General features: G+C 32.5%; 3 protein-coding genes across 3 annotated transcripts; 1 reads left to right on the forward strand and 2 right to left on the reverse strand.

Annotated features, from left to right (window-relative positions):
* Positions 2,288-3,317, reverse strand: LOC109356374. Its single transcript, XM_019599704.1, has 3 exons — positions 3,128-3,317; positions 2,894-3,015; positions 2,288-2,785 (listed from the first exon to the last, which is right to left on the reverse strand). The coding sequence occupies exons 1-3, from the start codon at positions 3,252-3,254 to the stop codon at positions 2,453-2,455; spliced, it is 582 nt and encodes a 193-aa protein (XP_019455249.1). The 5' UTR covers positions 3,255-3,317; the 3' UTR covers positions 2,288-2,452.
* Positions 6,286-7,376, forward strand: LOC109361835. The gene is made up of 3 exons (XM_019607390.1): positions 6,286-6,618; positions 6,721-7,249; positions 7,306-7,376. Exons 1-3 carry the CDS (start codon positions 6,286-6,288, stop codon positions 7,374-7,376), a joined length of 933 nt encoding a protein of 310 aa, XP_019462935.1.
* Positions 15,242-18,105, reverse strand: LOC109356384 (pollen receptor-like kinase 3). The gene is made up of 2 exons (XM_019599715.1): positions 16,588-18,105; positions 15,242-16,281 (listed from the first exon to the last, which is right to left on the reverse strand). Exons 1-2 carry the CDS (start codon positions 17,882-17,884, stop codon positions 15,713-15,715), a joined length of 1,866 nt encoding a protein of 621 aa, XP_019455260.1. The 5' UTR covers positions 17,885-18,105; the 3' UTR covers positions 15,242-15,712.

Here is an 18,105-nt window from a genome sequence, read left to right on the forward strand (position 1 = left end):
GGCCAACATGCTGGACATAGAGCTTTTCTACCTAGGATTAAACTTAAAACGTCAGACAATGCAGGACTCCCTTTTGTTCTTATCAGAAAGCAATTTCCTGTGCGATTAAGTTTTGCACTCACCATAAATAAGGCACAAGGACAAACCATTCCTAATGTAGGCATTTATCTTCCTAAACATGTCTTTGGACACGGACAACTATATGTTGCTCTATCAAGAGGGGTTTCAAAAGCTACCACAAAAATTCTTATTAAAGAAGGAAAAATTCAAGGGGAAGAGGGTGATTTCACAAAGAATATTGTTTTTAAAGATATTTTATTGCATTGACTTAATGCTAATGATGTTACTACATACATCTACATTTATGTGACCGTCATACTTCAGTAACAACCAACGATTATCAAGAACAACCCAACGGTTCTCAACAGTCACAAATCTAATGAGATTCAGAAGCTCACAATGTCGTCTTTTCTACTCTACATAATAGTCCCTATTTCTTCACTGTGTTTCTTCATTTCATAGTTATTTCTTAATAAGGTGTAGTATTGAGAATACTGTCATTATTACTTTCATTACACATTATTATTTTCTTCTTTACTTAATCTTACAGCTTTTTGTAATTCAATTACAAATTATGTACATATTTCATATTTCTATAAAAAAGTATTGTACATCAGCCAAATTACCTATTATTTTTCCTATAAAAAATATATAAATTTTGTGGTTTTTCCAATATAATTCGACATTGTGGCTTCAGTATTCAATAACAACACTCTAAACATAAAAATATTTCTCAATTTCCTCATATCAAAGAAAATTCATTACTCATTTATCATGTCTATTACTTTGTGCAATCATTATTACAAAAATAAGAATGCAGTTCACAAACATTCCATTAAGACTTTATATATTAGGATTTATTTCAATGATTATGTATTAATCATACTTTTTTTTTTACCTATAAAAATAAATGTGAGTTACTAAACTATTTGAATGTTCAATTTTATTTAATGTATTCAATTACAACACGTTACAAACAATAGGAAAGCGAGTTGACAGGCACGGGAGTGCCTGTCAACACGCTAGTACTAGATAAACTTAAAATTTAAACTAGTCATTCATATTTAATATAAGTTTTTTTTATATATATAATATTGATGCATAGAAGAGAGTATACGTTTGAATATTTTTTAGGGCTTTGGTAGAATACATTTCACGAGCCTGATTTTTAAGGTTAGTAATTTATTGGTTCCATAGCATGGTTTTGAAATAAATTTTGAAAAAATTAGTACTAACAACTATTAGCCCACAACTAAATTGACCCAGCCCAGTCCAAAGATTCACTTACTCGTAGTTGGCTAGTCCAAATGGGTTATGTTCATTATACGCGGTCAATACATAATTTATTATGATGCTTTTGTAAAATCGCCTACGTATGAATGAAAAATTCTACCTATGGTGTGGTGTACATATCAAAATCAAGAGTCTTTTTTAGGATTTTATTTCTTTTACTGATGTCTTCTTCATTTGTGAATACAGATTCGGCTCCAAACTTCTCTTTGTTTCTATCCTGAAAACTTGTTCTCCTTCCACCTCCTTTTGCATTTATATGCTTTATTTAGGCTGTAAGGGTACTCACGATATCATCCAACCTTTTGTATTTTTTTTGTTTTTTACTAAGCCCACCCTTTCGAAGGGATGAAGATCACCTGTCTCCAACTATGTCTCATTTACTGTTCCAAACTAATCACATGTTCACATGTGAATAAAAGAATATTTTTAAAAACAAAAAGTAATAAAAAGTAACACTCTGATTGGATTGTTACATAAGGTGGGATATCGTTCTGGACACGTGATTCCTATTCCTTTGGAAGCTTAATTCCCGGCCTAATTCACTTTCACTGTAATGTAATATGATCATTAAGAGTTGAATCTTCCCTAGAGTCAAATACTAAACACTGGTGTTGCTGCTTGATCATGAACTCTTTCTAATTACTAAACACTTTGATCATGAATTCTTTCTAATTGCATCATATGTCTGTTCTTTCTTCCCCATCCCCCCATTTTATACTCTTAATTATTTTTATTAATGAATTCTTCCTTTATTATATCTTACAAAAATCCTCTAAGAAATTTGACATTTTTCTAATCAAATCATGTACTCTCTTTCCTACTTCAATTGTCACCTTAGTATGAATATATTTATTGTTTTTTATGTTGTTGCTTTAGAAACCAAGTCAGAATAAATGCAAGGGAAAGCTCCACCACACGCGTCAACCCTTGTCCATGGTGCATATAGACATTATTTGATTATTATGAAAAAGCAGTACAGAACATAATACAATATTACAGATACAGATACAGTTTTATTTTATGAAAGGCTGAAACAACAGAAAACCAGTGAATAACAATAAGGATTACAGTGAAGAAAGAAAGCAGTGAATTGATAAGATCACTCTGAGTCAATGTAAATAAGAGCATCGAGGAGAGGTTCGAGATGGGGAAAATGAGGAATGAGATCTGATGGTTTAGCTAGCTCATAGTCTTCAAGATGAAAAGCAGGAGCAAAAGTAAGTCCTACTAAAGAGTAATGACTCTCACCATCCCTCTCTGGAGCTTTGATGAATTCCTTCTCAGAAAAGATGCTAAAATCATGAGTTGGAAAAGCACCAACCCACACATCGGAACCATAAGGGACAGTGTATTGAGGTATCTCACCTTCACTTAGATTGGGTCCAAGGCGGGTCAACTTCACATCCCCATCTTTCCCGTTCAGCTCAACTATCTGCAAATCATTAAATTAATTCATCCTTCGATATATAGAGCCGACTTTGTGAATAAAGACTTGATTGTTGTTGTTATAGTTAAGAGAAGAAAAAGGATAGATAGATACCGTGAGAGACTCTCCTAGGTAATAATGCCATGTTTCAGCACCAGGTATGCGATGAGCACGACTTACACTCCCAGACGGAATCAGAAAATTTATTGAGCTTGATACGTGGCGATCTCCTTTATCTATTGTTATTATTTCCCAAAACAAAATCACATCATCAAATTCAAAAGCAATGAATAATACATATGTGCAAAGATTATATAGTAACATAGATAGATGAAAGAAAATAGTTACATTCAGAGGGCAACTGAGACTTGTGAAGAAGAATGGAATCATCTTGGAATGTTTCAGTGTAGAACCCGCCTTGGTGGTGAGCCTCCAGATTCAACTTCTCTACGATCTCTGATGCCGACAAAGACATAGTTTCTATCTTTCTTTTTGTTCCTTACGTACTCTTCCTCTTTCTCTATGATTCTCTTATCCAAAATGGTTAGTCACTTGGCCTTATATAGTAACAAATACATGCACTTGCTATTAATTTGTTATACTCATTCTACCGTCGAGTTGGATATTATGTTGGGTTTATTCAAGTATGAAATCCCACATTGGATATGCGTGGAAAAGTGAATGAGTTTATAAGAAGGAAACACATTAAAATGTTTTAAAGTTTTAGTTCAAGACGTAGTGTCTTACTCAGTCGTGATTTCTTAATAGAAAGGATCTTTTTTCTTAGCTTGTGTCATAGATTGCTTAGTTTGCTATTATTGGTATTATTGAGTACCCCACTCCCTTTTTAAAATCTACTAGGAATTGATTATTGGTAGTCTTGGAGAGAGTTTTTAATATTTGAGAGATTTTAAATTAGTATTTTATCCGTCTTCAAAGGATAGAAAAAATTGTCAAAAGTGAAAAGGGAACGCTTTTTTAATAGTCCATAATTACTTTTGCACTATTTACAACTTTGTGATCACATATTTCATATCAATAATAATTATATTTACTTATTTGCATAACTTCTCTCACACTAAACATCCTCATTTGTAAAGTGGCATTGGCAATTTATTGTAATAAACTATACTTGTAGTTATCAATTTAATTGAAAGAGGTCACACTCGACTTTAATTTAAACAAGTAGATCCTAAAAATAGTCTTTACTTATTTACCTGATAAAAAAAGTTAAAGTTTCTCTCTAATATCTTTAGAAGTCTCACAACATGTTAGTTTATTTGAAACCTTATTATGTCTTCAAACTTTTAAATAGACCAATAAAATTTATCTTTAAATAAACTAACATGTCTGATGTAAATATATAAATCTAAAATTAACAATTAAATTATATTTTATATACATATTTTATAATAAAATTTCATATATAATAATAATATTTATATTAAAATAGTATAATATAAATATATCATATAATTATGTCATTGTGTTGGGCTCTATAGTTCTTTTAATTTAAATGATCTAAAATCTGCTTAATAAACTAAATATATTTTTTAAAAGTCTAAACATGAATTATTTATTAAATGGACTGACATGAGCTATTAAAGGTAAGGTAATAGACTTATGAGAAAGGATCTCACATGTGCTTGCCCCTATTTCTAGTGTACAAATTCAATTCTTATCTTTATTATCTTAACTATGATTTAGAACAAACTTTTACCATTTTTTATTCAATATGAAATGGATAGAATAATATTTATAAAGCCATATGATGTCACCATCACCATGATGTTTAAAGCTTTTTGTTTTTATTCTCTGACTTGTATAAAAAATAATCAAGGTAAACGAAACAATTATATAAATATAATGAGATGCTCTCAAGTTTATAAAAAATAAGCATGATTATGAGTCGATTATGACTAGGAAACCGATCTCTCCACCCTTTCATTCCAGGGGTATTATATGAATAATAATACAAATTTTAAAAACTTAATAATTGTATATAAGCAAATAGTCATGGAAAACGAAACAATTATATAAATACCATAAAATGCTTTCAAGTTTAAATATACATATAAACATGAGTATACGCCATATATATGTTTATATCAACTCATTTTTCTTCAAATAAATTTCACTCATCACATTCACTTTCAGCAAACTCTTAAATCTAAATAGAGTGGTGTATTTCATAAGCTCATGATGACTACAAGTATAAATATATATAGGGTCATTCACATGAGAATATTTTCATGTAAAAATTATAAGCATAATAAAGTTTACTCATAGAAACATACATGATAAGACGGTAACACAATTATATAAACAACCGTACAAAGTAAACCATTTTCCCTCAGTAAACCAGCAAAATATATTTTTATCTAAGTATGTCGGTTATTTCAACAAACAATACAAAATCTGACAACAATTTTATAAACATAATGAGCTGGTTTCAAGTTTACAACATAAATATATAACATGACCATGAGTCGGCTTAATTTATGCAATATATCCAGGTAAACCAATTTTTTTGGTCAACAAGTAAACCATCTTATAATGGTTGATTAGTATTTGTACTTGTAGGGGTTAACTAAATTAATATATGAGGTTTAGGGTTTAGCCATGAGTTGATTGGTTTAGCCAGCTCATAATCATCAGTTGATATATTTTACTAATTTCTATAAAGCTGTAATAATTATCATATTATCTATGCTTGGTCACAAAATGAATATTTTTTCTCTATTATTAGGCTAATAAATGCTCATTCATTTAAACCTTTTTTTTTAAAATAACATGAAGATGAGTTGAATTTGGGATGACATTTGACCATTATTGAGTCACTAAGTGTTCATTAGACGTTTCTATAACTCTTTTTATTTTTATCTTAAAGGAAAAACGAAAATCAGTAGAGAAAAATTAATTTTGAAATAGTATACAATAATTATTGAGTCAATTAAGAGCTCATTAAAGTCCTCTTATACTTTATGTGGGACTTTATACACTTTATAAGCATAAATCATAAACTATTTTTCTTCCTAATTTTCTTTATTGTAAATGCACGTACTTAAGAAGCCAAAAAGTTATTTGTCTTTGTTAGAAGTAAAAATGTAATCCAAATGTATTAAATGGTAGTTAGTTGCAGTAGAGATATTTGTTCCAGTTGGTTGAAACTTACTATTTTAGTTAGGAAGTTTGAAATTCTGTTTTTTCTGTTGTTGTAAACTTTCTATAAGAAGGAAGTTCTTCTTGTTGATAATCAATCAATATTCATACTCTTTCTTCTTTCTGTTTTCTTGCTGAGATTCTAACAAGTGGTATCCAGAGCACGTTCCATACCTAAGGACCTGAGAATCACGCCTCAAAAATTCACTCCCTCAAATCTGCTACTGCGTGTAGAGTGCAAATCGAGAAGTTCACTGTGTGTGAATTAGGATTGGTGTTGTTGCAAGAGAAGTGAAGGCTGCGCATAAGAAGTGAGGAGCAGAGAAGCTAGATCTGGTTCAGAAATGGTTGGAAATGGAGGAAACCTACCGTCAATGAGTCTTCCTATGCTAACAGAGAAGAATTGGGACAGATGGAGCAAGCAGATGAAAGTATTGTTCAACTTTCAAGAAGTAAGTGATGCAATTGAAGATGGACTTCTTGTACCTGGTCCTGATGCCACTGAAATTCAGAGGACCATGTTCAAAGAGGCCAAGAAGAAGGATAACAAAGCATTATTCCTAGTGCATCAATGTGTTGATGATACACATTTTGAAAAAATCCAGAATGCAAACACTGCAAAAGAAGCATGGGATATCTTAGTTCGAAGCCACTCTGGTGGAGACAAGATAAAAAAGGTAAAGCTTCAAACCCTTAGAAAGCAATATGAATTAACTTAAATGGAAGAAATTGAGAAGATAAGTGACTATTTTACAAAAGTACTCACAATGACAAACTAGATGAAAGCTTGTGGAGAAGTGATGACAAATCTCATGATCATTGAAAAGGTCAGGAGATCCTTACCTCAAAAGTTTGACTACATTGTAGTAGCCATAGAAGAATCCAAAGATGTCTCGGGAATGAAGATAGAGGAGCTTCAAAGTTCCTTAGAAGCACATGAAATGAGACTGCTTGAAAGGAATCCAACCAAGAATCCAGAACAAGCCTTGAAGGCAACAAGTTTCAGAGATGAAGATAGTCATAAAACAAGAAAGTGGAAAGGAAAGAAGAGCAGGGGAGATCCAAATTGGTCTGAATCTTCAGATAGAATAGGAAGATCAAGAAGGAATTGGAAACAAAAGAAGTATGACAAAAGGAATGTTGAGTGTTTCAAATGCCACAAAAATGGTCACTATTCTTATAAGTGCTTCAGTGAAAAAGCCAAAAATAATAATGATGAGAAAGAAGCCTACACAGTTCAAGAAGAACTTGAAGAAGAACCACTAACACTAATGGTCACAAACTCTGCAGAGCATAGCCATGAGTCATGTATCTTGACTCAGGGTGCTCAAATCATATGACTAGCCACATGGAATGGCTTGCAGATTTTGACCCTAGCAAGCAAAGCAGTGTGAAGTTTGCAGATGATAGCACTCTCAAGGTGGAAGGAACATGAGATATTGTGATTCTGATGAGAAATGGTTCAAAGGCATTAATCTCTGATGTTCTGTTCATTCCAGGACTGAAATGTAATCTATTGAGCATTGGTCAGTTGGTGCAAAAAGGCTTCACATCAATAATGAAGAATGGTCAGTGTGAGTTGTATGATGCTGAGAAGAAACTCATCCTAAGAAGCAAATTGACTAAGAACATGACATTCCAAGTAAACATCATTGCTGCTGAAGTTCAATGCCTTGCTGTCATGAATTCCATTTATGAAAGTTGGCTCTGGCATTGCAGGTATGGACACTTAAACTTCAAAAACTTACACCAACTTAGCCTAGCTAACATAGTGCATGGAATTCCTATAACTATGCTGCCTAAGAAAATGTGTGAGGTTTGCTTGGCTGGGAAGCAGTCTAGAAGACCTTTTAAATCTCACCTGAGGATGAGGGCTAAAGGGATCTTAGGAGTGGTGCATTCAGATATCTGCGGCCCATTCGAAGAATCATCACTTGTTGGAAACAGGTACTTCATTACCTTTGTTGATGAATTCAGTAGGATGATTTGGCTATATGTGTTGAAACAAAAGAGTCAAGCCTATGAAATGTTCCTAGAATTCAAGGCAACAATTGAAAGGGAAACAGGAAAGATGTTGAAAATCCTCAGAACAGATGGTGGAGGTGAATTCACATCAAATGCTTTCACAACTTATTGTCAAAAGCTATGAAGCACGGATACTGATACGTGTATTGGGTACGATACGTATCCGATACGTCGACACGCATTTTTTCCAAAATATAGGATACGATACGTTCAGGGATACGCGTATAAAATAATAAAAATACATAAAATATGATAAAATTATAAGTGTAAATCAAAATATCCAAAGTAAAAAAATATAATGGAAATTTAAAATCGTTGCCCTCCATTAACAAATATATCTTATCATATTTTAATGAAAACGGATCTATCTTATCCTTTTTTATTGGAAACGAATCTATCTTATCCTATTTTATTGGAAAAGAATCTATCTTATCATGTTTTATTGGAAACGAATCTATATATCCTATAATTTACTGAAAACGAATCTATATATCCTATATTTTATTGAAAACGAATCGGACACGTGTCTTAATATTTATTTATTTTATTTTTTTAATTTTTGGATACTCTATGGATACGTATCCTTCACGAATCCGAGCGTATCCATCTCGGATACGTATCGGACACCGACACGTGAGGATGTTTGACGAATCCGTGCTTCATAGGTCAAAAGCATGGCATCAAACATGAGGTCACTGCTCCATACACACCTCAGCATAATGGGCTAGCAGAAAGAAGAAATAGAACAATCGTGGAAATGGCTAGGAGCTTGATCAAAGAGAAAGGCATGCCACAAAGATTTTGGGGTGAAGCAGTTGCAACCTCAACATACATCTTAAATAGATGTCCAACAAAAAGGCTTGAAGGGGTAGTCCCAATGGAAGTCTGGACAGGTCAGAAACCAATGGTGAGTCACCTCAATGTCTTTGGCTCACTTGCGTTCAAGCATGTTCCTGACCAAAGGAGAACCAAACTCCAAGACAAGAGTGAGGCAATGGTGTTCATTGGACATCATCCTACAGGAGCATACAAACTCTATGACCCTGTCAAAGATAGAGTGCACATTAGCAGAGATGTTGTTATATTAGAGCATGAAAGGTGGAATTGGGACAACAACACAACAAGCTTAAGGAGAATCTTGCCTGATCTGGTTAATGAAGACACTGCATCTGTAGAAGAGAATCAAAGAATTAGCAGCATCCCTACTACTCAAAGATCACAAAGAATGAGATCAATACCCACAAGATTCACTGATTATGAGATTAATCAAGACAGTGAAGTCAATGATGAAGGTGACTTAGTATACTTAGCACTCATAGCACTTATGGCTGAGGCAGAGCCAATCAATGAAACTGATGCACTACAAAACTCTGTTTGGAAGGAAGCAATGGCTGAAGAACTCATGTCCATTGAAAAGAACAAGAGATGGAACCTAGTTGAATTGCCAGAGGATAAGCACCAGATTGGAGTGAAGTGGGTATTCAAGCAAAAGCTCAACCCTGATGGATCCATATCCAAATATAAAGCAAGATTAGTTGCTAAGGGATTTTTGCAAAGAGAAGGCTTGGACTACACAAAGAATTGAGACAATAAGATTGGTATTAGGTGTTGCTTGTGCAAGAAACTGGGAATTATTCTAGCTTGATGTAAAATCAGCCTTTCTTCATGGTCCATTAGAAGAAGAAGTGTATGTTCAGAAACCTCCTGGATTCATAGTGAAAAGGAAAGAGCATCATGTCTACAAGCTAAGAAAGGCATTATATGGATTGAAGCAAGCTCCAAGGGCTTGGAATAAAAGGATTGACTCATTCCTTTTTAAACTGAAGTTCAACAAATGCATTGTAGAGCATGGTGTATATGTCAAAGAGGGTAGAAATGGTGACTTGATGATAATATGCCTATATGTTGATGATCTACTCATTACAGGTTCCAATCCAAAGGAAATTGAAGAGTTCAAGAAAGTTATGAAAGCTGAATTCGAAATGACAGATCTGGGAAAGCTAAGCTATTTCCTTGGCTTAGAATTCACATACACCTCTGCTGGAATTCTAATGCATCAGAAAAAATATGCCAAAGATTTATTGCAGAGGTTCAACATGAGCTCATGTAATCCAGCAATGAATCCAATTGAGACTCGGCTGAAACTTACAAAAGATGAAGAATGTGAGGCAGTGAATGAGACTCTATACAAACAGATGGTAGGATCCCTGAGGTTTCTATGCAATAGCAGGCCAGATTTGTCATATGGTGTTGGATTAGTAAGCAGATTCATGTGTAATCCTAAGAAATCTCATATGTCAGCACTTAAAAGATTGCTAAGATATGTGCAAGGAACAAGTGATTATGGTGTATTATTTCCAGTCAAGAAGCATGAGACAGGGCACGAAACAAGGTTGAAAATGGTTGGATTTGCAGACTCAGATTACTGTGGTGACTTGGTGGAAAGAAAAAGCACATCAGGATACTTGTTTTTGTTTAATGATGCTCCAATTTCTTGGTGTTCTAAAAAACAACCAGTCATTGCATTGTCTAGTTGTAAAGCAGAATACATCTCAGGGAGTTATGCCGCATGTTAGGCAGTATAGCTTGAAGAATTGATGAGGGAAATGAAGGTTGATGTCAAGACTCCAATGCAATTAAAGATTGATAACATTTCTGCTATTAGCTTAGCCAAAAACCCAGTGAGCCATGGCAGAAGCAAGCACATAGAGGTAAGGTTTCACTACCTTAGAGACTTGGTGAGCAGAGGAAGGATTGAAGTAGGCTACTGTAGAACAGAATTGCAGTTGGCAGATATCTTCACCAAAGCATAGAAGGGTGATAGATTTGATGATCTAAGGAAGAAGATAGGAGTTCTATCTAGCATATATTTGGCTTAGGGGAGAATGTTAGAAGTAAAAATATAATCCAAATGTATTAAATGGTAGTTAGTTGCAGTAGAGATATTTGTTCAAGTTGGTTGAAACTTACTATTTTAGTTTGGAAGTTTGAAATTCTGTTTTTTCTGTTGTTGTAAACTTTTTATAAGAAGGAAGTTCTTCTTGTTGATAATCAATCAATATTCATACTCTTTCTTCTTTGTGATTTTCTTGCTGAGATTCTAACAGTCTTAAAAGTCTAGCCTCACTTGTTATCCAATTATATTATAAACGATTAAATTATATTTTTTATACATTCCTATAATAAAATTTCATATATGATAATATTAGTTACTAAAATAATATAATATATATATAATATAATTATATATTTCTAATGTTATATTTAATAGACTTTTTATATCCCCTAAAATCAGGTATACTAAGCTAAATAATTTTTAAAAAGTATAAGCATGACTATGACTTGTTTATGAAAAAATATTTCCTGTTATAGGATAGTAAGTCTATAAGAGATGACCTAACATATTTTTACCTACTGTGCAATTTTCAATTCTTATTGTTTATTATTTTGAACTTTAATTTACTCCAACACTGTTAACATTTTTTTCCTAAAGTTCATGAGAGAGAATAATATTAATAAAACCATATGAATCCACCATGATGTTTCACCTTTTTGTTTTTTTGTAAGACTTGTATCAATGATAATGAAGGTAAACGGGACAAATATATAAATAGAATGAGATGCTCTAAGTTTATATAAATATAATCATGATTTTGAGTTGATTATGACTAGGAATTAGGAAACGATGTCTCCACCCATCCATTCCCACCTATGAATAATCATATAATTTTAAAAATAAAGTTAATAATTGACTATTTGCAAATTGTCATGTAAAAAGAAACAAAATATAAATATAATAAAATGTTTTCAAGTTTAAATCTACATATAAACATGACTATAAATATATATAAATAGTTTATAAACATAATGAGGTGGTTTCAAGTTGACACACACATAAATATATGACCATGACTTTAAGTCGCCTTAATTTATGCAATATATCCACGTAAACCAAATTTTGGGTGAACAAGTAAACCATCTTACAATCGTTTATTAGTATTTGTACTTGTACGGGTTAACTAAATTAAAATATATATTTATGTAACAACTTTATAAAATGAAAGTAAATATAATCTACTTATTTGAAATTAGTTATATTAAAATTATGGAATATGTTCCACTAAAATTGTAATGTTTGGAAATTTTACTAATTACTTTTGCACGTGTTATGGGAGAGGTCAAAACAAAAAAAATCTAGTTAAATAGATTTAAGTGAACAAATATATGACTGAATTTAATATCACATATTGACTCAAAATATTAAGGTATTAAGTTTATAGGTAGTGCTACTTAAATTCACTTTAAATTATTCATTATTTTTCAATATGTGATTCACCCACATAAGTTACACTTGATAATTCTCGATTTCCCATCAAGTATGAAACCTTAATATATAATCAATCCCCTCAAATGGAAATGTTTTGGAGGATATGTTGATGTAAACAAGAACTCAACTTGCGAGACTTTTATAAGCATGTATTGCCATTCTGAACCACTTCAATGGAATAAGCAGCATGAATCCACAAATAATAGTCCTCCACGATAATCACGGTAAACAAAACAATTACTTAATTCCAAGAATATTCTTTCAACATTCTATAAGTATAAACATGACTATGAGTGATAGTGAGTATTAAATTGACATGTCCACCCTTCCTTCTAGATATCAAGAAAATATAGGCATTTCACAATAGTCATTTGCGCTTGTAGTGTCTAGATATCATCTGTGTTGAATTTTTCAAACACTCTTAATTATAATGTTATTTTGTAATTTTCTATATCTTTATTATAGTTGAAAATATCATAACATTACATAACATTAGCTTTTTATTATGTTTACATTAATCCATCCAAACTTTTAAACCATGATTCATTTCTTTTAATTTAAGATTTGGCTTCTTTATAAAAAAAATTATATACATATAAATATATCAACGAATAATTGATTTAAATGATATTTATTTATTTCTTGTCAAGTTAGACTTGGGTTCTAATGTTACTATAGAGAAAACCCCATGTTAGAGAGTTAGAATTGTAGATATTTCTAACTCGAACAATATCACCTCTCATATCATCATATAATATTTGTAGATAGAAAAAAAAAATAGTTAACTTTGTACAATATATCTAAGTAAACCATTCTTAATTGTTTTATGTCAATATTATATTAATTATATATATATATATATATCATTGTGTAGTGTGTTCGGTGTCTATATTAGGTCATATGTGTTTCCTCTCATCCTAGTGCTTCCTTGCTGGCCTGGGTTTTATATAAATATTCATATAAATTTAAAAAAAAAAGCTTAATAATTGGTAATTTGAATATAATAAAAACCACCCTACACAAAATAATAATGACACGAGTTTCCCTACAAAAAATAATGAGATACTTTCATCTTTACATAGACCATATCACATGAATATGAGTAGGCCTTATGCAATGTATGTAAGTAAACCATTTTTTTTTTTTTTGGTAAACAACTATGCATGTCTTAATCTTATTGTGAGTAGGTGATTAATAATTATGTAATAAGACTTTAATGAATTTCTAATATTTTCTATTGAATATGTTCAGTTTTCTATACTAGTAGCATATTAGTTATGTTTCTTTTTTTAGAAACTTCAACGATATTCAATACATAAATAGTAGATTATAGGTTGATGTTAACATTTATACTATACTAAATGGCCAATTTTCTGATTATGTTAATATCATGAGAATCTCTCCAGTATACATAAATATAAATTTAAACGTGACTTTTTTGTAAATAATATAAAGATGAGTTTGAGATAGAGACTACCTTATGCAATATATCTAAGCAATCCATTTATTTTTGGTAAACAATTAATCAAGCGTACTTTAGTCTTGTTTAGTATTTATAATTGTATGATATATGGTTAAGTTAAATTTAAATAAAACAAATATATATTTTTTTATTAAAGGGTGGGATCAGAAATGCTCTCATGGTAGTTTCAGAGCAAGGCTGGACATGGTGGACGATGATTGCCAAAAGGTTGTGGATACTCTAACGTGAACGATTTCTTACCATTTATACATTATTATTGTATTATCTATTGTTCATATTTAATTATTATAGATTTTTTAAAAAACTAATTCAAGTAAATAATAATTGTATATAAATCTTTATGTTATTAGTTCGCAGAAATGTTGCATTTGATTTGCTAAAATATAAAAAAACATGTATATATGTTGAATTGAACCATCCCGATAGGTACCTTTAGTCATATCTAGCAAGTTTCTTTTATGCTAGAGAAACAACAATTAAGAATGGTTGATATTGGTTTCACTTATAACGTTGGTGCATAAATGACAATATAGTTTTGGATGTTTTTTATGGTTATTGTAGGATTATTTTTTACCTAGTTTTATTTTTAAATTTAATATCTATATACTATTAATACAAAAATTTATGCAAAGTAGAAAAATCATCCATCATTTATTTATATTACTTTCTGTAAGAGTCAATTATGAAAAACATAAGTAATAGATAATACAGTAATATTATAAAGAACTCATACACTATCAGCATATATATATATATAATTTGATTCATTTGAGCTGGTAAAATTAAAAATGGCCCAATGGACCATCCCACTGAACTAACAATTATTAGTCCGCAACTAAATTGGTCAACCCAACCCAAAACTGCATCGACTCGTACTTGGTGGCCTAACTCATTTTCAAAGGTCTATGGACAACAAAGAACAAAAAGTTTTGTCTCTGTGATTTTTATAATAAGATTAAATATTAGGCAATACTTCCTCTTAGGACAAGACACTGATCATATTTTTAGATCAGGGGTGGAGGCTAATATCTTTTGGGTCATAGCCACCACCATAATTATTTTATGTCTATTAACAAAACATTTCCCATACACAAAAATGGTCAAACCCATGAGAAATTCGACTAACAATTGTGCTAAACTTATTTACTGGAAATGTTATAAGCATTCAGAGAGAGAAAATGTGATATGCATTCACAGAGAGAGAAAATTGAACTAAACTAGACAGAAAGACGGTGCCAAAGAATGAATAATCCACTGCAACTATTAAACCATGAGAATGATTGTTTCAGACTTGGAGTGTTACTTTCAGATTTTCAATTCCGTGTGCTCCGTTGAGCAATCTTGTAATAATTCAATTTCACTATCCTTTTCCAATTAATAGTAGGGCGCTTAATAGTATCCAATAATGCCAAAAACAAATGAACAGGAATGAAAGGAAAAAGAATGAAAAAAAATAGCATTTGGACATTGGGCATTTCATAATTTGTATTGGCTAACATTAAAAAGAAAAATAATTTTACAATTTAAAAAAAATGGATTTGATGAACATAAGAACAAAAGTGGAAAATCCTTGGGCTACAACCATTAAATTTGAAGGATGCTGTCTAAAAAATGTTCCATTTATAATAATTGCAGACAATTTCACAACTTCGGGTTTTTGTTTCTTAATATTTAGACTGAGATGATTTCATGTCACCATTCCTAGTAACATAACTGATCCATGAAGCCATTCTATCCTTCTCTCTTTCCCCCCTCTATTCTTCTCTACCATGTGTGTTTTTATCATGCACAAATTCACTCACTGCTTTTATCATTCATGAATGGCTGAACTTTGGGTCAGGATGCTGAATGGAATTAATTTTTCCTAGGCCTGCAATATATTTTCACCTACAAAAGCAACTTGAACTAAGCTAGCATATTGACACATTTAATATCTTTAGACTTGTACCTCCTCTATCCTCGTAATGGCTTCTTTCATGTTAAGTCTTTGCTCAGGGTTGCTTTCTGTGCAAGAAGCCCCAACTTGTAGTAGTTGCAACATTTGATTCAGTGAATTTGTATTGCCTTTTAACTCTGGATCAATCAATTCCTCCTCTCTTCTATCACAAATTGCTGTGAAGACCCATTGCACTACATCAGTCCCACCCTTTCCATTACTATGATATTGAGAAGGGAATTTGCCTGTGATCATTTCAAGAATGATAATTCCAAGGCAATAAACATCAGTTTTCTGTGAAATGGTTTGGTAGTGTACATAATCAGGAGTTTTATAGGCAAACATTGTTTGTATAGCATAGCTAGGGTTGATGAGTGCATGAAAGGCAAAATCACTTAGGAGTGGCTCATAATTATCTGTTAGTAAAACATTGCTAGACTTAAGGTTTCCATGGGGCAAGTCCTCTAATGAAAATTCAGAATAAAGGAAGCCTAAACCTCTTGCAATTCCCTTCACAATATTCAAACGGGTAGGCCAGTTTAGTTCAGCATGATTTATTCCTCTATCACCTGAAAGCAAATAACATAATATAAACACACCCCTTGCTATTAATATATATTGAATTGATTGATAAAAAATATGACAAACCTAGATAAAACTCCTTAATAACAAAATTTTTTTTCAAAAAATTGATATAGCTACCAAATCATTACTAAAATGTTTTTTTATTCAAAACCATACCACAAGAACCCTAATAATTTTTAACTAGGTTTTGCCCCAAAGAATAATCTCTGAATGCTGAATTCACCCAAAAAATAATAATCTGTTAATGATGTGATGCTACGATCTTTCCAATACAAAATGCATAGACATACCGTGCAAGACAAATAACAAGCTTCCTTTGGGCTTATAATCTGTGACAAATAACTTCTCCTCTCTGCGGTAATGGTAAGCCAAAGGAGTCAAAATATTAGGATGTCTAAGCCTACCAAAGCGTCTCATCTCAGCATCAAAAATGTCTCTGCTAACTTTATTCATCTCCCGCATCCTTTTCACCACCACAGACATCCCATTCGCCATGGCAGCTTTATAAGCTGAACCCAACCCACCATTTCCCAAAACCTCAGCCGCAGCTTTCATCAAATCTGGCAATCCAAACGTACCCTTCTCATCATTCAACATGATAAGATCACCCATTCCACTCCTTGAAGAACCTTTCTTCGACTCACTACCCTTTTTGCTGCTATGTTCCGAGCCCCTACTACGGTTAGAACTAGGAACATGCACTTGCACCACATTGTCCACTTGGTTTTGACCACTATGATTATTTTGAGTGCTCCTCACGCTAACATCATCAACATTTCTACGCTTGGTCTTCATAAATATGAAAGCCAAAGCCACAACAGCTGCAATAGCAAGGATTATGATAACCTTCACCGCCCAACTAATCCCACTTTCAGGTTTTCCCGCTGCCAAAGTACCGTCACATTCCTTATCCAATGGCTTCCCGCATAGTCCTTCATTCCCAGAGAAAGAGTTAGCACCGAAATTCACCATGCTAGCGGGTATTGCACCTTGTAATTTATTGTTTGACATATCCAAAGATTTAATACTATTGTTAAACTCAGGTATAGGCCCTGAAAACTCGTTGTTTTCGAGGTGCAACTCATTTAAAAGCTTAAGTTTTGTTAAGGAGTCAGGTATATTCCCAGAGAACTTGTTATTAGATATCCATATTTTCTTCAAGGAGCCTAACTGAGAGAAGAAATCTGAAGGAATAGGACCAGAGAATTTGTTTTTGGTCAAGTATATAGCCTTCAGAGCACCAAGTTTATTGAATTCTGGTATTGGACCTGAAAAATTGTTTCTAACGAAACTAAGAGAACGAAGGGAATGAATCTGCATGAGAGCTTCGATGTCAATCTTTCCAGAAAGACCTCTATCTGGGAGATGAATGCTTGTGATAGCGTTATTGACGCAGATAACACCTTCCCATTTTGAAGAACATGGGTTCTGATTTGGGACCCAAGAAGAGAGAGAGTTAGAGGTAGAGAATGATTGTTTAAGTTTGATGAGTGCTTCATATTCTGGATTGATAGAAAGGAGAGGGTAGAAAGATAGTACTGTTGAGAGAATGAAGAGATAGAAATGGAAGCGAACAGCGGCGGCCATTGCCGTGCCGGAGGTGTAACAAGTCCGGGAAGAAATGGACCGCTGCTCGGAGAAATTGAGGTTGTAGTAGTAGTTGTTGTTGTTGTTGTTCTTTGTTTTTTTGGTTTGATTTGCCTTATTTTTTTGGTTAGCTGGATTTGGGTATGGGTAGGGACATGCAGAGGAAAGTGTGACATGTTTGAGATGGAACTTACAGAATTCTAAGAATAGATATGGGAGAG

The sequence above is a fragment of the Lupinus angustifolius genome, chromosome LG01 (genome assembly GCF_001865875.1).
Source record: "Lupinus angustifolius cultivar Tanjil chromosome LG01, LupAngTanjil_v1.0, whole genome shotgun sequence".
Taxonomy (NCBI): domain Eukaryota; kingdom Viridiplantae; phylum Streptophyta; class Magnoliopsida; order Fabales; family Fabaceae; genus Lupinus; species Lupinus angustifolius.